The sequence below is a fragment of the Zonotrichia leucophrys genome, chromosome Z (genome assembly GCF_028769735.1).
Source record: "Zonotrichia leucophrys gambelii isolate GWCS_2022_RI chromosome Z, RI_Zleu_2.0, whole genome shotgun sequence".
NCBI lineage: Eukaryota > Metazoa > Chordata > Aves > Passeriformes > Passerellidae > Zonotrichia > Zonotrichia leucophrys.
The window spans coordinates 40031467-40051768 of record NC_088200.1 but is presented as its reverse complement, the minus strand read 5'-3'; the positions used below and the strand labels follow the sequence as shown (position 1 = coordinate 40051768).

Below are 20302 nucleotides of genomic sequence, written 5' to 3'. Positions count from 1 at the left end.
CTTTCCAGCTGAAGCATTTAAGATTAATGAGGTGTTCGTTCTCAATCAAGGCACTTCATAAGAATTCAGTTACACTTTCAGGATCCATGCAGATGACTTATTAAATATAATTTTATTTTTTATATTGTTTTGGGGGATTGATTTATGGCCATTATTGCCCATTAGCATAGACCATTCTGTATCATTCTTCTGTCAATAACTGTTATCAGGACCTACTGCCTAGTAGAACATAAAGACATATTACCTATCATGAATGCAGGTATATCCTAGAGGGTGAAAATTTGACATAAATTTTTGTAAAGCATACTTCTCCAGCTACTTAAAATGCTGAAACTGCAAGAAAACAGTATGCTTCTGAATCTCAAAATCGGTTTCCTCTGATAATATAAACTGGAATAGCTATCAAGGAAAAATCTGGCTCTGCCAATCTAAACCCATATAGGTATTTTTCTACTTCTGTATATTAATAATTTTCATAGTTGGGATCCACACACAATAAAGTTTTATTTAGCTATTAAGAGAGCTCTCATTCCTACAGTGCTCTCATGCTTCCTTGCTTTGCAAAGTCATACTGACATACAGAAGCCTAACAGACATCAAATTTTCCATGAAGTTAACGTAACTGCTGTGATTTTAAGAAAGTATCATTAAACAGAATTTAAAATAATTTTTGTAAGCAGAGGAATGAGAAGGATTTTTTTCTCCTAAGAAATGAACTCTGAAACAAGGTTGTACCAATGTTTCACAACTTCCATTATATTCTTCATGACACAAAATTTTCTTTCTCATTGTTTTCCAATCAACCTTATCTTCAGGATTTAATGCCTTAGCCAGAAGGGAACTTCTCAGATGGGTCATCTTCAGCTTAATCCCCTTCCCCTATGAATCATACTGAAGCACAGGGAAAACAATTTCAAACATCCAGGAAGTTGGACTTTCAAGGAGTCAGTATTTCCTAATAACTAAATCTTCCAATACTGTGTATTCTGAGATACAAAAAGTAAATTCTGGAAGGCATGTGTATATGTAATTCCCACAGAGAGCCAAATCTGTTTCAGATCTTCTGCAACAGCTGCAGTTTTTTAGCAATGGTTATCCAGAATAAAAATTTAGATTAATGTGGTTTTTCATTTAATTCATGTAAAAACTTGAAGTCTCAACTGTGTCAGCTGGAATGTAGAATACACTCACACTATATTTCCTGCAGTAAAAAAAAGAAAAGGTTGTGCAAATAAGGAATTTTCTTTAATTTCCTCTCCCTCTCCAGAGAGACTCATGGTACTACACAGCAAGTAAAAATACAATTAAAATAATATATGTAAAATAACAGGTATAGAAGACACATTTTGTGTTTCGTTTTGGTCAAAAAAGGTGTAGCAAGGCTGGAGAGGCCCAGAGAAGGGCCATATAGAGAACCAAAGGACTGGGAAGCTGTTTGTTCAGCCACCAGTAAAGGCTTAGGGGAGACTTGATCAGGTTCCAGCATTTAAAGGGTGGCTATGAAGAAGATGGAGATTCCCTTTCTCACAAGGAGTCACATGGAAAATATGAGGGGCAATAGGTACAAGTTATTCCTGGAGACAATCTGATTAGACACAAGCAATTTCATAGCAAAAACTATTGCAATAACCTCCCGAGAGAACTGGTGAATTTCCCTATGCTAAATACTTGAAATTCATCTAAGCAGGGTGTTAGGCCATCTTGTCTAGACTGTGATTTTGCCAAGAGGCGTCAGACCAGATGATTCTTGAGGTCCCCTTCCAACCTGGTATTCTATGATTATATGAAAAAATTATGAAAATTTCAAAATTGATTTAGAAAATAAACATCTGCATTTAATTCAAAAGAAGCATCAAACTTTAGGTTGTAGATTGGTAGGACTAACTTGAATTGCTGGTTTTCAAAAGGGAAGGTAGTACTTTGGGATAGCAGTATATTTAACTTGTGATTTTCAATGTACAGAAGATTGGTTAAAAGAGAACCATATTATCTTAAGTATAATTCTAGGATTAGATAAAAGTATTGTCCTATTTTGAAGTGAAAGCTGTTAGGATATTCTAAGGTTATCATCCAAACTCTGAAGGGACAGAAACATTACCCAAAAATGACAAATATATATGAAATACATATCAGCAACTATTATCATGATGATGTTAGGACTGAGGTTCCACACAAGCAAAAATATACTAGCATATCTAAGTTCGATACCAAGCTAATAAAGTTTTCCCCAAAGACAACTACATCCACATTGTTTGCAATGAGTAATACTATCCAAGCAAGCAATAGAAAACTACAGAAAAAACAAAATTCAGTGTCTATTTTATCATTCTGCTTCAAGGTACAATCAAGTCTTCTTCAACTATTCCTGAAAAATGTTTCCATAACATGTTTTCAAAAGTCTTAAAGAAGTAACTTCTATAAAATCTATATATCCCAGCCCTGTCTTTAACTAGTTTTAGACATAAAAATTAATAAAAAATCCTGGTATTAACTTCTGCCGATGCAGCTTAAAGTCTCAGCAAGTCATCTTGTCCCTAAAAGACAAGATACATTCCCTTTCTTAGAAGGAGTCATGTGCAAAATATGAAGAGTAATGGGTACAAGTTACTCCTGGAGACAATCTGATGAGACAGAAGAGGAAAAAATTCCAGAACTGCAATTGCTTATGTTACTCTTAATTATACACGCATAATTTTACATTACAGAATGTGACTTTTTTTCCTTTCTGCCTTCCCCTCACTATACTAAGAATGTTAAATTTTCCATCCTCCCTTGTGGAATGGTTGAAATCAATCAGGAATTATTAAAAGAATATTGGTTTCTTGCAATTTCAGATGCAACTCTTGTATCTTCCATCATGGTATTTAAACATTTTATGTCTACTGTTACAGTTCTTCAGCTGGACTCTTACCAAAGCTGAAAAAAACAGACAGATTGTTCCATGGATTTTTTTTCCAGGCTTTGCTTCTAACACAAAGCTTAAGCATCCTCATGTCATGTTTCAGATTCTATAGAACTGATGACATGTTCACTTTGTGACCCGAGTGGTCACAACTGCAACTGGCAACAGGAACTACTGCTTAGGTAGAGTTGGCCATATTATGTCTGCACAGCTGACAACTCTTAAGTAATCTCCCTATCTCTGCTGAACTTCATATGATTTATTTTTCAATAAACTTTAACACTTTGGTAGCATCACATTATATATACACCCCCAGTTCCTGTGCATTCATCCTAAACTGCTTAAAGTAGACCGCTTAAAGTAGTTTAGATTTCCACATATGTACCACAATGACGTGAAAAGTAATCAGCAAATGATGGTCAGAAATGTATTCTCTTAAAACCATTAAGAGTCCTATGAGAATGGTGGTTGCTGGTCTGAGATATTAAGGTTGAGAGTAAATCCATATTGCTATGTGTTTGTTAAATATTATTTTCATCATCTCTCTTCTGACGCTGCCAATATCAGAATTTAAAAAAGCATCTGAAAGTTAGGATGCATGAAACCTTTTGCTTATTTCTTACTCCCATGATCTGCCACAGCAAAAAAATCAGTGGCCTATACTTCAATAGACACTTCTTAGGATTCTGTCATTGTCTAGGTTTTTGGAAATTGATAGATTCAGCACTTGTTCAATATTTTTCTTGTTATCTGAGATAGGTTGACTGCCATCTACTTCCTCGCATCACCCATTCTGTATCTTTATAAAAAACAACAGCATACTTTCCAGGCTGATGTCACTTCACCTAAGCTCTGCAAACTCTTGTAATCACTAATAACTCTGAGATTGCTATTAGTGCAAGAGTGGCATGTCAAAACTTTTGAAAGACCATATTACAAAAAAAGTGACTTTGTTATCATTCATGAGTTTGTATTTAACAAAGCGTCATTCACTTCCCTGAAACAGGATTTCTACTATTTTTCTTGGGTAGCAGATGTGTACTATCTATTGCTCCTACGTCTTGCAGGTGAAAAAGAATATGTGAATAGCATGTAGTAACAAAGTGAATGTGGTAGCATGTGAATGACATGTAGTGACAAAGACTAAAAGACAGCAGAGAAGAGGACAAGTTTGTAAGTAAACATATTTCTAGTCTAGAGGTCTATTCAATCTTCAGTATTTCATTAAAATTTTCCAACCTAATGCTGATTTAAGGCATTAAGATGGAACTTTATTCCACAAGCATATTTGAATGAAAGACTATCTTGGAGTACAAATTCATTTCATTCAGGTTACCAAAACAGAGCTACAGAAAGATGATTTTGTAGCTTTAACAACTCAACTGTACAATAATCAGTACACACAAAAAATTACTGCAATTCAGTTAAATATATGGACAGGTAAAGCTTACATTAAAAAATTGTCTCAATGTCCAATAACACATATTGTCTAGTCTTTACATGGTGAAAATGGTGCTCTCTTTCAGTCATATCATCTTCTTGTTAGCTAACTTATAAAGTGCAGAAATACACTGGGCCTTCTCTACAGTTTCTAGAGTGTGCTTGTGGAAAACTAAACAGGTGTACTTTAAGCAGTTTAGGATGAATGCACAGGAACTGGGGGTGTATATATAATGTGATGCTACCAAAGTGTTAAAGTTTATTGAAAAATAAGTCATATGAAGTTCAGCAGAGATAGGGAGATTACTTAAGAGTTGTCAGCTATGCAGACATAATATGGCCAACTCTACCTAAGCAGTAGTTCCTGTTGCCAGCTGCAGTTGTGACCACTCTGGTCACAAAGTGAACATGTCGTCAGTTCTAAAACCTCATCACATAAAAATTTCATTCAGCTAATTCCCATATGATCTTGATATATCTTTCACTACTTGATCTCATCTCCTGAAATAATTTGGCTAAAAAGTACTTTCGCTTAAATTCAAATTTTCCTTATTATCAGAAACTTATGCGCATCATATGAGAATAACCCCAAACTTGTTCACTAAAATGTGAATAATTCCTCTCAAATTAATGTTTTTCACAAGTGTTAGTATAAATGACTCATCAGACCCTTCACTGTTGTTCTTATCATTCACTTACTGCTGCCATCTAAATGACCACTTCAAGATTATTTGTAATCTTAAAACCTTAGAACAATTTTAGAATCCCTTCTACAACATATAATTAAGAAATTTTAAGACTGGATTTTGCTTTACAATTTTTTCAGTGACTTTTTAAAAATGTACTAGAGTCGAAAGACACTCCGAATTTCCACTCAAATGTGTAATTTTGTTATTTTCATATTGTAGTTAATATCAGGTCCCAAGGCAGCATCTTAACTTTTTAAGTGTCTTTAACAAAAACTATGTGATTTAGTCATAAATGGTATTTCATGAATAAAGATGTGCTCCTTAGAACTTTCCTACTTCCACATCATAGCTGTAATTTCCCTGAAAGAAATTAAAATTTTTCAATTTTTGATAGAGTAGCAGGGCTTTCTAACCCTGTTTGTTTAACTGATAATTAATTTCTGGGCTTATAACAACAGACTTACACTTTTCCCTTGATATTCCCCTGAATCTAGAACAATAGTCACAAAAGTATTTCAGAAGATCCTCAAATTCATGACTGTCTGAAAAGGAAACTATAATAGGGTATTCTAGTAACCAATGTAATATTTTCTCTCCTTTACATGCATTTTAATTTTCAGTTTTGCTCAAACACTATAGTTTTTCACAAAACTATGTCCTGTTAACCAATCCTTTTCAGGAGTCCATGAAACTACTCCAAGTTTGTGTATCAAAATGCCGTTACATTTTGCACTGAAATATTATCATATTTTACAAATAGGTTTTCCCCAGCAAGCATGATCAGAAAAAATATGCAGGCTACATACCACATGAAATAATGCACATGCTACCTTTTTTTCCTCCCTTAATCTCTAACGTGTTAGACAGCTAAACAACTTACAGCTGTCCAGGCTTCTTTTCTGCATCGAGAACACAACCACTCATTATGGATTTTATGAGACGGAACACCATAGCAACCTAGAATAAGAGAGCTAGATTGATTATTATATTCTGCCTTTTTAACAATTATGTAATACAATTCAATTATACATAAACCTTAATAAAAATCTCCTCTGTCACGTGACAAAGGAGATTTTTACAATCTAGGCCTACTGCTAATGTCATAGTCTATAAAATATATCTTCCCTAAACTAAATAAAAAGAACCCACAAAAACCACCATAAGAAAACCAAAACAAACAGCCAGCAAACAGAACTGAAAAACAAAAACTCCAAGCACCCAAAAAAACAAAATCACAATGAATTTCTTATTTTTATCATTGCAATATCGTATCATCAACTCTCCCTGAAGTAAAATTTTGACTTAACATACTGACATTTATTCTGGGCAAATATACCATATTCCTAAGTATCTCATGGACTACTTAAACTCAACTATTAAAGTTCTACAGTCTTTAGGAGACACTGCAGAAAAATCCATGCATTCATCAGTTACTCTTGCAATAAAAAAGAATGCTAAGTGAAGGAAAATACTGTATCCCCAAATTTAACAGCAATATTCACAAGTCTTTCAGGAGAATTTAACCCTAACTACTTAATAAGGACACAATGCCATTGCACAGTGATTTAAAATAGAGAAGCAAAAGAGTAATTAAATCACTAGAATAGAAAAAAAGATCAGAAGTTTGTGATCATTGAAAGTTTACAAGACAGTTAATTCTTCACTTATTTCACAGCAACTGTACGTTATAGAAAATATAATGCAGTTTTCAAATAAAATTAGCCAGTGTTTGAAGCATTACAAATGGAAATGTTCTTCAAGCAGTTTTAAAGACATGCTAGAAGCCTATCTAACTATTATTTATCAATAAAGCAAAATTTTAAATTACATTTCTGGCAACAGAACAATTAGATTATTTACTTGCATGAACCCGTATGCAACACTTTGCACATGAAATCAGAAGACTTGTCCCATCTTCTTCAACAAAGGCATTTGATGGATAGTTTTCAGTGTTTTCTTCACTATAAATAAAACACATCTCTGGAATAAGAGGTTTAGTCTTCACATTTTCTGCCATCAATGTTTCTGCTGAGTCTGCTTCACTGAAAGTAGCACTTTCTTCATCCTGATTGTCTGGCTGGAAAATAAACAAAATCTATATTAAAGTAAAAGAAACGAGAGTCTTACTCTTCCTTGTGACAATGATGAAACTATTCTACCCCTCCCAACTTTCGTAGGAAGTGTAACAGTTTCATGAGAAAATTAACTGCTTCTAAGTATTTATCATAGTCATCCTACCTTCACTGTTCCAAATAACTGTGACATCTGGAATTGCAATCAGCCTGCAAACCAGTGTTATTGCAGTGGTGTTCAGTGGTACTGTAGCTCTTGGGCCATTTAACTCAGTCCAGTGCAATAAAGGCTTTTTTCCTGGTTCCCACGCTGAGGAAACTCCAGTTTAGGACATCCCAATTAGCAACATAGTGCTCCACCACCATTTTTACTTGCCATTTGACACAGTAATCCCACAAGACAGAGTCAAACAGTGCTCTGCACTGGACGGTTTCCGAGGGAATATTTTACCTGAGAAGGCCTAAGTACTGTGAAAACACTTATTTCCTCAACACTGAACGAAGGCAGCATAAAAGAGGCTCTGATAAAAACTATTTGGAGATGGGCATATAAGGAAAGAACTAGAAAATGCAAATCCATCTGGGTTCACCACACCAAAAAGTGTAATTTCAAGGGAAAATACACACACACGCACTAAGACAAACCCTGCATAAATGATAGTAGGAGGCACACAGTGTCTGCAGCCAAGGATCAATGCAGGTAGGTGAACAAAGTATCAGTTCTAACTTAAACCCCAGTGAGTTTGTTTATTCTCTTAAAAATGAAATGCTTAAGTTTATCTTTTTTATAATTTCTTGGAAAATAATTAGCCAGACAGCTATTTCACACGTCATCCAGAGTTGAAGCTGTGAGAACCTTGCTTACCCTATAGTACGGCACGAGAAGAGTGCAAACAGCACAGTGAGGTTCCTTTTTTGCACAAGCTGCATTGTATTCTTTTTCAGCATAGAAATTGGGTGGTCTTGTCTGCCACAGGTAGACCAGAGGCTTGGCCCATGCCTCTGACTCTTGAACTTGCTCTTCAATTAAGGTTGTTTCAGGCAGTTCTAAAAGAAAGAAAACAATGGCTATATTATAGTCATGGAATGAAGATAAACAACAATGAATTCTGTCACGTGCTAACAAAGATCAAACAATCTTACAAGAAGTCTGTGTGCAAACATGGATGTAGAAGTCTAAAAGAATGTTGTATAAGGAAAAACTCACCATTAAGTGCTCTGACAAGCACTGACTCTCTCTGTCAAAAGCTGACTGCTCCATGTAAAGCATACATAGCCCTACATTTACAATTTGTATTCATATCAACAACATTATGTCTCACTCCCCCACTGTCTCTTTAATGGCTCCAAACTCTATCCCCTCCCCCTCCATGCACACAGCTCTAAATTATTTATGGATGGAACGTATTGAATCCCAGCAGCAGTGCCAGACAAATCACTGTACTCGCAGAGGATGGCCCCTCACAACTCTTCATGGATGGTGACACTCATTTTCCAAAGGGAAAAAAGGGCAAACATTATAGCCAGAGAGCAATGGGGAACAATCAGATCTAAGAAGTAGATGTATGGAGTAGAAGCATGCTGGATCATATGGACAGTGTCTATTAAATCTTTCACAATCAATGAGAAGGCAGGTAGGTGTCAATCAGAATAATTATGTGAAAGAGGACAAGAAAATGTGAAAATATTTGAATTAAACATTCAGACAACAAAAACAGTTTATAGTCCTGTTCTAATGATGTATTTAAGAAAAACTTAAATACATCATATTATGATGTATTTAATAGAATTAAATAGAATTTTAAATAGATTTTCTTCAGAAGAAGAAAATTCTAACACAGAGAAACATCTAAGTACATTAAGCTGATTCATCACATTCCTTCAGCCCATGACTGCTTTCTCTCTTTCTCCACTTTATGAAAAAGCAGAGGCTTTATGGATCTCCTATGATAAATGTCACACATTGCTACAAAAGAACTATAAAATTTGCAACATTTTATCAGTATTGAATAAAATATCAACTAAAATCTTTGCGTACAAGCAAACCACATGTAATAATACAAAAATATACCCTGCATGTGATTTTTAATCCTTTTTTTATAATTTCTCAAAAGAACTAATACCAATTCAATAAACATTTGCCAATAATCTGCGTAGAGGGGCACAAAGAAAACTGCAAAAAAGCTGTCAATATTTAGCAGAAGAACTTTCTGATTAAAAACATAGCTATCTTAGCTTCAAAAGAACACCAGTGAATAAACAACTCAACACAAGGAGAAAATGAACATATAAAATGCCAGCATTACTTCTATAACTTTTTGAACTACTTACTTTGTAAGTTAAAAGCTTAACAAAGTTTTTGCTTTAAAAAATCTGTCCAATCATATTTTTTCTACTGCTTGCAATTTTAAAGAACTGTAAAACACATACCTCTGAAAATTATTTCTCTATTTCTCTTCCTATCTATTTAAATTTTCCTTTAAAGAGCCATCTTATTAGCAGCTTCAGTCTTGCAGGTATTTTTTTTATTTTTCCTTTTACATTATTTTCCTTCAGGAGCTTGTACCATTATTTAAAATATTTTCATTACAGTTGTGGCCTCACTGAAAATTCAGAGCTTGATTCTCTCTTATGAAGAAAACAAAGAGGCACATAGAATTTGTTGTGAAGGTCTGTATTATATTCCACACCCATTATCCCCTCGGAAACTGACATCCTTTGATTACACCACTCCTTACCACCACTGAATAATTCTCCCATGATATTTGAAGGCTTTGCCCAGAACCTCAGCCTCTAATGTTCCTCTTTATACAAAAATCTATCTTCATATTTGTAGTCCTGAGACCAGTTCTGGGTTATTAATTGTAGTTCTTTCATACAGGCTTTTGACTGCCTACAGCAGGCTGCTGAGTTCATTATTATATTGGTTGCAGTTTTAATGAAAACAGTAGTCACACCTTAATTTCATAAAAACTCCATAATTTCAGTTCCCTCTTGTGTGATATTTACAAAATCTTTCCCAAACAAGAACTTGAAAAGAATTTAAGACACAAGAATAACGCTGGCTTTAATAGCTTTTTGTCACTATCAAGAGTTTGTATTTATTTTTGAACCTCATTCCAAAAGAAGCCAAGGACAAGATGTCATATATATATGTACCAGACTCTATCTATCATAAACTCATAAAAATTTAACACTATTTTAATACATTTCCTTTCTCCTTTACATTATGTTTAGAGCACTTCCAGTTAGTTGTTGACTAGAAGCAAACATTCATTTATTTACCTCTGATCTCCAACACCTGTAATTCTGAATTCTATGTCCTTCTAAATCCTTTAAGGTGTGACTGTCTTCTTCATGATCCTTACTGCAGTCTTCTGCCCCTGCATGAACTACACAAGCTCTCTGACATGATCCTCTGGTATATTACACCATGCAACCCCTCACTCTTCTCCACCACAACAAGAAAGAAAAAATATCAATCCTCTTTTCAGAGAGAAGGTGCCTAATCCAGTACTGAAGGGTTCACTGACAGGATACAAAATTAAGAGAAGACAGAACAGAAAGATATTCCTAAGGATTATAAGCTTTGTCTAATATTCTGTTACCACTACTGTAAGACAAATAAATTTCAGTTTTCCTCAGGAACTTCCTAGTCAACCTTGAGCCTAAATTACCGTCTTTCAAAATTTTCAGAATATTATTTCATGTCCTTTTAATCAACATTCACCCACCCACAGTGAAATAATCAAATTTCCAAAGAAACTGGTATTAAAAAAAAGTTACAAAGTACATGACCCCACTACAAAACATGTACAAAACATCACAATGCTGCTTTAAACAACTTCCTAACCAGGAAGGTGAGGAATGCAATCTTCTGCGTAACTATTCTGCATCAGTAGAACTTAAGCAGTTTCATTTTGTGTGCTTTATTTTTCGTGTGTGCAACAGCATCGGTGAGAGGAAGAATTTCCACATAAGCTTCTCAGGTAGTACAACCTTCCTGATTTCCACGTAGGCAGAAATGTTATGCACCATTAACAAAAACTGAGAATCTGGTTAACCAAAACAGGCAAGGAAATTAAAGAAAAAAACAGCTCTCCAACTGTCTGAGAGAAGGCACAGAGAATATAATTACTTGATGTAATAAACACTACTGTCTTGGCACAGTTAATGGCCTTTCTTCACGTTTTCATCTGATAATACCAATGTCCTACTGATGTCCAAAAACACTGTGGAAAACTTAAGGGATTTTTAGATTTCTTTTTTTTCTGTTTATTCAGTGCTTCTCACTCCTTTTATTTTCTTAAATTACTCCTTTCATTACTTACTATTTAGCTAAAGAGCAATCAGTGGCTCAGACTAAAATAAATTTATTTTCCTAACTCATATTGTTGCATGCAGTTTCAGGGTAGACACTCAGTGGCCTCATGTGAGATGAGTGTTTCTCTGATCAGATGTGTCTATTAGAAGGGCACAAAACAACTGCAACCTCTAGCTAGCTCTTTTCAAAATCCACCTTAACTGACGATTCTCAAAATAAGAACAGAGAACAATTTGTAGTGTTCATACTGACTCAGATCTCAGAAACCCTATTGTCATAAGCAAGCATACTTTTTTAGTTCAGCTGTGAATCAGTGTCAATTGCAAGTACTCAAAACCTGAAAAAATTGTGGTGGAAGCATCTGTTCCTACAGCAAAAGATACATTGCCCCACATACCCCATCAAAAAACAAGCATCTACTTTATAAGACCAGTATATAATGTTTCAAGAAGCGCTATGAACCTGATGTTTCATTCATAATCTTACATATTGCCATTTTTCTGGAAGAGCATGAGAATGCTCTCAGCTCTGGTACAGTAAGTTTTTGATGAATAGTCCCTTATTCAATGCTGCCAACCAACAACACTCTACAGTATGCACCATTATGCAATCAAGCCTTCACTGTGGTGGTAACTGGCCTTGCTCTAAGAGCACCTACAAACAGCCCAAGACTGGCAATTTGAAAGATAAAGGACAGCCAATGCAGTGTGTGAAATATAATGTATGTCTGTACAGAGCATTTTCTTTACACAGCATATGAAATGCAGCTGGGGAATCTACCTTGACTTCTGTGTCTGCTGTAACTCAGATCAAGTCACTGACATTTCCTCACAATTCACTGACAGTAAGCGCACTAACAGGACTCTGCACAGGCACATAACAGAACTCCTTGGTGTGAACCCTGGTGTAACATTTTTTTACAGCTTTTCAGCACGAAACATGCATTTCAAATTGAAAGGTAATCAAGACAAAAGTGAATAAAGCATCCTAAGTATTCTTTCATATAGACACTTTCAACTCAACTACAGTACAAAATACATCTCACTAACAGAGAGAATGAAAGAAAAATACAAGATTTGAACCTGCCAGCCATGACAGGGAAATCCACACCTCAATTGACAGCACTGTTCAAGAGAGATTGCACACTCATGCATAACACATACGCACACTCACAAATACCAATGAAAGGTATTTTATTTTCAAGTCTGATAAGATGTAAAAACATCTTATTGTGACCACTAACAGTGCTCAGAGATCTGGATTCCCCCTAAACCACCTGGGCATTTTTATTCTACTGCAAATGTTTTTTGTGGTATTACTTTACCAGATACAATCCATAATCAGATTAAATATTTTGTTTCCTAAGGGGTTAGACCAAATGATCTTTTTTCCAACAGAAAGGCAGAAGTACTTGATGATACAATTATGACTTAACCAAATGCATAGTAGCTGATATAAATTCTACTGTATCATATTGCGCTGATTTTGGCTGGGGTAGAGCTAATTTTCTTCACAGTAGCTAGTATGGAACTGTGTTTTGGACTTCTACTGAAAATGGTATTGATTGTATAGAGATTTTTTTGTCATTGCTGAATAGTGCTTGCACAGCATCAAGGTCTTTCCTGCATCTTGTGCCACTGATCATGAGTGGTACAAGAATATTCCAATTGTCTCCCCGATCTGGTTGGTGAGGGAGTGAGTGAGTGAGCAACTGTGTGGTCCTTAGATGCCAGCTGGGCTTAAACCACAACACATATAATTCAGCCATAGTAATACTTACAGTACAAGGTGACTAGCAATGCTAAACTTGATGATAGTTGCTGCTATCATATTTGTATCTGAAAACAATATTTCTATAGGCTCAATTAATCTCTATAACGTAATTTCAGTAATACCAGTTCTCACGAATGTGATATTCATACACATCTGCACTACTTGCCATATTTAAGAAAAGTGAAACAATTCATTAAAACAAACTGTGTAGACAAAAAGAAAATTACAGCCCAGGATCTGTTTGGATACAAAGGAAACTCCTTCCATAGCAAAGTAGTTCTAAACAGTCACTATGCTGCTTTCCAAGTGAATAAGTGAATGAACGGTTTCCACTAATGTTACTGGTTTAACAGTTTGTGGGAAACTTGCTCCAACACAAAATGTTAATGCTTTGAATGGTTTTTGCTTACTAAGTTAAACTCAAATTATCAGGCAGAAAACATTTGGGCCATTTGCAGAATGGGCTGTTGCCAGATTTGCTGATTTAACCCAGCAGATGTGAAAAGCCATAGACACTAATACAGTACAGTTTGCTTTTGCCAATTTCAACAATGATTTTGCTGCTTGGGGTTATGTTCCACTGATGTTTCCTGGCATTGTAGAGCAGCATTCTCCGCTATGAAGAGCACAGAAGCATCTGTTATTTTTCAGGTAGTTGAGCATAATCTCAGCCCTGGGAGACATTATCTATAGTTTCAAATGTCCTGGAAGAAATAATAATAATACAAATAAAATAAAATAAAATAAAAAAAAAAGACAGTTGGGAAAAAGTCTTGTACTTGAAAACTTTATTGTTCCAGCAGTGTATCAGCAAACTTAGTTTCAGAAACTGTGTTTCTTTTTTTTCAGTCATAAAAGATATGGATCTCATAGCAAAATATGAACAGAAAACTCTTTAATTTATTGTACTCTTCAAGAACTTCCATTTCTTGTATGGAACCTTTGAGAACAAGTAATGTGAAGTATGTATACATACTTCTCTTTTGGTTAGAGAGCCAAATTGCCAAATTAGGTATTAATACTCCAATTCTCATAAAAATTACATGGAAAGATAACTATATTGAATCAGAGCTCTAGAAGTTCAACCGAAGAGCTCCTGGATCAAATCAGGTTTAGCTCCCAAAACAAAGTAACTTTAATCCTTTAATAAAAAAAAAAAAAGTTCAATACAAAAAAGTGTAAGACATCCACTGTAACAGATCTGAAAATGTTTCAAAAAGTTTTAAAGATTCAGCATTTAAGAAAAACAAAAACATTTTTAAAAGACAATTTATGTGACAGATTTGGAAGATTTTATACTGGGATATTCTGATTTTCCTTCAGCATACTATTTGAGCCCCATAATCAAATTCACATTGGTTTCATGATTGAACTGTATATTGTGATTGCTAGACTTTGCTCAATATGATTTGTACCAGTATTTTATATTATATTCTATTATTGACTGAATTCTACATTAAAATTCAACACCCTGATAAACATAATTTGTATCTTCACTGTAATTTAAGTGCATTGCTGTATCATTCTGCTAAATTTAAATGCCATGTAACTTCAAGTAATTTCAAATATGAAAATCCTGTATTATTCACTAAATCATCCACACACAGAGTACCTTGAAGAACCTGGTCAGAGTACATTGTACTCCTACATTAACTGGCACAGTCAGCAGGCTTTTCCTGAGGGTGAGTGGTACTCACTAAAAGATAATGGATTACTTTGGCAAAAACATTCTTTCTGATTTGATGTTAGTCACAAATAAGAATCTAGTAAGAAAAACCTCATTGTGATTAAGACTGGCTGCAGACAGGACCACTACCACTTAAAACAGTAAAAAAAGTTAGTATAAATACTAGCAAAGGCTGGAAAAATGTTACCAATAACTTTGAAAAGGAGGGATAGGAAAATCCTGACCACGATTTTTCACAGAAAGCAGGAAGCAGTGATCTCACCGACCCAACACTTTGGATGAATATGAAAAACTGAAAAAATTCTAAGAACTTGAAGAAAGGAAAGAAAACGTTTCCAGGTTGCTGGGTATTTATTTCTGAGCACTAGTGAATAAGTTAGAAGGCAAATTAACACAGCACATTAGAACAAGTAAAAGAAACAGTTAAATAGTATTACTTACACGAAGTAAAATTCCTATTATACTACATTTTCAATATGTGGAATATGTAAAATGACCCTGTCAGGCTGTACTGGACCCCAATCTTTCTCTCTGACAAATTGCAAAGTAACTAAAATGTATTTGATTTACATTGCTATGATTCCAATAAGCTAACTTAGACAAAGCTCTGAGGACTCATAGCATAGAGATTCAGTTTACATTTAAATGATCTGTAAAACTAGCTTTATGGAACCATAGCATTGTTATTTTTGAAAATTACCATTTTTGGTTGCTTACTAATTTCTGCAACAAAATAATTCTCTATTTGAAACACTAGATCATAAAGATACAAAACAATTACAAGGGGTAAGAACCAATCTTTCAGTCACAGCATTCCCTAAATAGCTGCATTCCACATGCACAACTTTTTTGTGCATAGAGAATGAAGAATTTAACCCTTAAAGTTATGGTTCAAATTGCCAAAGATGTCTACTTATTCTGGCTACCTAAGCTGAAGCACAAGCAACACATTCTTACTGATGCTAAAGTCCATGACCTTTTCAGAGTCTCCAGAAATAGCTACTTACCATGTCCAGAAACCAAGCTTAGAGGTGATCCACTAGACAGGCAACTTTTTTAAAATGTGGGCAGAAGGCCACAGAAAGGGAGACGTTCTTAAATCTGTATGGACTGCCAACATTAAGTATTTACAGCATACTGGTATCATAATTTCCATTATTGTATATATCTGTGTGTGTGTATATAAATATATATAGTATGTATTAAAGCAATTGCAGTAATTTCACCTGTCTTTGCACTGCGTAAATTTAAACAATAGCACCTGTATTTATAAATCCGTTCAAAGAGGCATCTAAGCAAAATCAAAGCAGAAACAAAAGAATATCTGCTGGAATCTATTGCACAGCCTATCAGCAAAAAACCTATATGTCAGTACAAAACCACTTCAATCCAAACTACAAGTTAAAGATTAGGAGATATTTGCTCTATTGAAAAGCTTTAATTCATAGCACTTACTAACAGCTGCTTTTTCAATTCCATTCTTTCGTGTAATTTTTCACAGTTCTTAAGAAAAAAATTCATATTTTGCATTATAATGTAATCTGCTTGTGGCCAATGTACTTAGGACAATAAAACTTGATCAGTAACTAAAATTCCATTGGAATTTTTAGGAACTCATACTGCCATCTACACACATGCTTACTGAGTTACTAATTAAACACCGTAGTCTTCCAAGGTACACATCTGGACGGAAGTGGAAAAAATGAAAGCTTTCTCCCTCATCATTTGGCATGTCCTGCCTATTAATAAAACAAGTCACTCAGATACAACAGAATTACCTGGTGGTACTTCCTTACTTTGGAAATTAAAATGTAACATCACTGACCATACTTCCAGATACTATATGATCAAATAAATATTCAAGTGTTATGTTGTTAGAGTACACTCCTGTTTTATGCTACTCCAAAGAGAAAAAAAAAGTACCAAGTGGGGAAAATTTACTTTATGGTTATTTTGTATCTCTCAGGTAGCATAAATCTAACCTATGTCAACATATCATTTCAGCACAAGTTCCTCTGGGCAAAAGACAAGTGAAATTTGAGGAACAAGGTTACTTGAACGTGTTCAGTTAAGATTGTCCAGAAGTTCTTCACTGAACCAAGACCTCTTCATAAGTCCAGTATATAAGTTAAGTACAGAAGATGCAAAACACACACAATCACAGATCCAAATGCATGACACATCAATGCCCAAATCAGAATTACAAATCTGTATCTTCAAGCTACAGTTCCTGCAGATCACTGAATCAAATATCCCATAAACACTTCATACAGTAGAAAACAACTGCATTTAAACTCCTTTAAGAATCAATTTATTAAATGTAATTATTTTGTACATTAAAATATATATATACATATTACATACACATGTCAGCCAAGACAATTAGCAAAATACCTTTGGCATTAAAACTAAGTCACTCCCAATACTAGTGGTTTACAATGCGGCTTCAGATTTTGACAGAGGTGATGATAATTCCATGGGCTAGGCTTTTTTTTAAGTTGAAAAACTAAAGTTATTACCAGAACAACTTACTAGGTAATACTCTTCACCAATACTTCAATGAATTAATCATTTATAAACACAAGTCATAGGTTTTTTTGTGTTTTTCTTTGGACTACAATTAAGCAGAAGCTCAGCTGCAAAGGATTACCCCACAGAAGAGATATCTGTCTCTTTGGTAAACATCACATCCAGTTTGACTACCAACTCCATTGCTACACTTGAGAAAGCAACTGAGAGGCTGTACTAATGCAGCAGGAAATCAGTTTTCATTTCGGCACACCTGATAAGAAGAAATTATACATGCCTTTCGATACAAGATTGTAATTCTATCCAATCCTTTATGAGGTAAAATACCATATTGTAAAGCTAAGAAAGCAGCACAATTAGAGCTGCAAAGGTCATCTAAAAGAACAGTGACTCTTCAATGATCACAACATGTACCACTGCCCAGCAAATGAGGATAAATGTTAGAAGAACTGGTTTGTATTCCCCTCTTGACCAAAATATTGGCTTATCTTAAATCCTGTAGGTGTCCACTAAAAGGCTGATAACTGTTACTTATAAAACAGTTAACACTGTTACAGTTAACAGTTAACATGTTTTAACACATCACTTTCCTAAATACCTACCAAAGATTATACCACATTTTTATAAAAGGTCTCTTAGGGTCTTCAGAACACCACATGCTTCTCAAGTGTCAGAATTTTTTGTAATTATATCAATCATACCTTGAAAACTGAATTTAAACAAAACAGAAGTAATACAGGTACCAGAGAAAATTACGGAAAATACATTCTTCTCGCATACTTAAGACTGTTGAAGGGGTAGATAGTGCTGGAGTCTTCTGTGCTAAATGATGATGATATATGAAAAACACATAATTATGTGCTTGATTAACCAATACTCACACAAAACCAAAGTATTTTAAAGAAGTAAAACTTCATTCAACAAAACATTATGGGAGGGAAAGAAATACTGGAAATTGTAATACTAATGTGGCAAATATAAACATGCCTCTATCAACTGGTTAGCAAATTTTTATCTACCTATGCAACATCAGGAATAAAACATTTCTTTCTGAAGTAAATGAGAATCTTCAAGCAAAATCTCCCATCTTAAGCTCTGAAACAAAAGAATAGTAACTGCATCTACAAGTGTGATTTTGCCCTATTTCAGCAGGCTTAGCCTATTATTGATGTTACTAAACAAGCCTTGTTTTGATTAGTCATATCAAAACAAGCACATCTCACAGGATGCTGACAGTGAATGTAAAAACCAAGGCTTCTACTCACAGCAGAAGCCACTGTTTCCCATTTACAGAGTTCTCTCTTTCTGTTTTCCTTATCTTACAAACTAATGAAAGCAAAATTACTATGAAATTCTGAATCATACTTAAAATGCAAAAAAATATATACAAAGATGCCCATACTGAATTTAGTCTATACACTATAATTATATAATTTAGGGGAATGGGAAATTTTAGCCAACTTCAATCTAAAAACAGTTTCTAATGTTGCGTGACCAAATAGTGCTGGAAAGAAATCTCTGGGACCAATCAATGTGCATGCAAAGTTAGTATGCCTGCTCCTTCTGCTGAATTTGCTTTTTTATTGCTTAAGTGAACAGAAATACAAGTGTATTAAATACAACAGAATATGATTACCACAAGTTAACATACTGCACTGAGCATAAGACCAAGGTTCATTTCATAAAAATTGTTAGTATGTTGAGTGTGACATAGAGCCCACACTGTACTGGTGCACTTATTTTCTTGAACTGGCAACTTGATCTACAATTTTTAGATTGATTCTCCAGTCCCTAGTATTTCTCAGTGTTCAATCTTTTAAGCATTTATTCCACAAGAAGTCAGACATACATAAGGAAAGGCTTCAGCAAGAGTGAAAAAAATAACAATAGACAACAAATAACCAAATAACCAATTAACCTAATTATTTTTCATAAAGGAATACACAACATATATAAGAATATACAGTGATAAAAAGAAAGCACAAAACTCAAATGTCCAAGTGATCCTGTAAAAAATATTCATTTCTGCCGAAGAACTCAGTATTAAAAGTGAATTCACAAAGTTCCTGCTAAGATTTAAGCATGCTGTTCAGCACATATTCTACTTGCAAAATTACAATTCTGAAATGGCTAACAGTGTCAAAATGCTGCCTACACGTTGTTAACATCCACTGATCACCTATACTCACAGAAACTTCTTAATAGTACTCTAGTATCTGAAAGACCTCAAATATATGAATTTGAATATATATTCTCTATATTAGAAATGGCTACAGACCATCAGAACATTTTCCAACTCGTGAAAAGCGATACAAGTGATACAAGTTACAGATTAAATAAAAAGCCTCAATTTCTTAACTTTTTACGACAACACTAGCCCATATCTTCTTCCTTTACTTTGTCTGCAGTTATCGTTTTACTGGATCCAAATAAATTAAAATACAAACTAATGTACAACACATAAATCCCTCTTGTGACACAATCAGAAACTACTGTATCAGGAGACTATACGATCATACTCTCAGCCAGCATCATTTTTGCCCAAAACCACAGAGAACAAGAACTAAGTATGAATGCTGAATTACATTTCTACCAGCTACTATCCAGAATATGGATGAAGCACCTTCGTAATGACAAATGTAATCATAAGCACATTGATAGCGATTATTTCCCTAGTATTTGACACAAACAATCTTGAAAAAAATCAGAAAATTGTCTAGCCCTCATGCCATCATGTGTCAGGTAACTTAATGGGGCTACAGCTTGCCAGTCTCCTTTATCAGTTCTTGAATCTCTGCCTTAGATGTAAACATCCTGCTCACCCAAATGCTACCACTTCTCTTTTGGTGCTCTTACAAAAGTCAGCCAATAATTTGATTACAATGA

The 20302-nt window shown here is 34.6% G+C and overlaps 1 protein-coding gene across 2 annotated transcripts in view; it reads right to left on the bottom strand.

Moving 5' to 3' along the window:
* The window catches only part of KDM4C (lysine demethylase 4C), a 243700-nt gene that overhangs the window by 88185 nt on the left and 135213 nt on the right, over positions 1-20302 (bottom strand). For both annotated transcript variants that reach the window (XM_064736290.1, XM_064736291.1), the window contains exons 13-15: positions 7969-8150; positions 6892-7108; positions 5912-5988 (exon numbers count right to left, since the gene is read on the bottom strand). In XM_064736290.1, coding sequence (XP_064592360.1) covers positions 5912-5988; positions 6892-7108; positions 7969-8150 — 476 coding nt within the window. The remainder of the gene's footprint in view (positions 1-5911; positions 5989-6891; positions 7109-7968; positions 8151-20302) is intronic.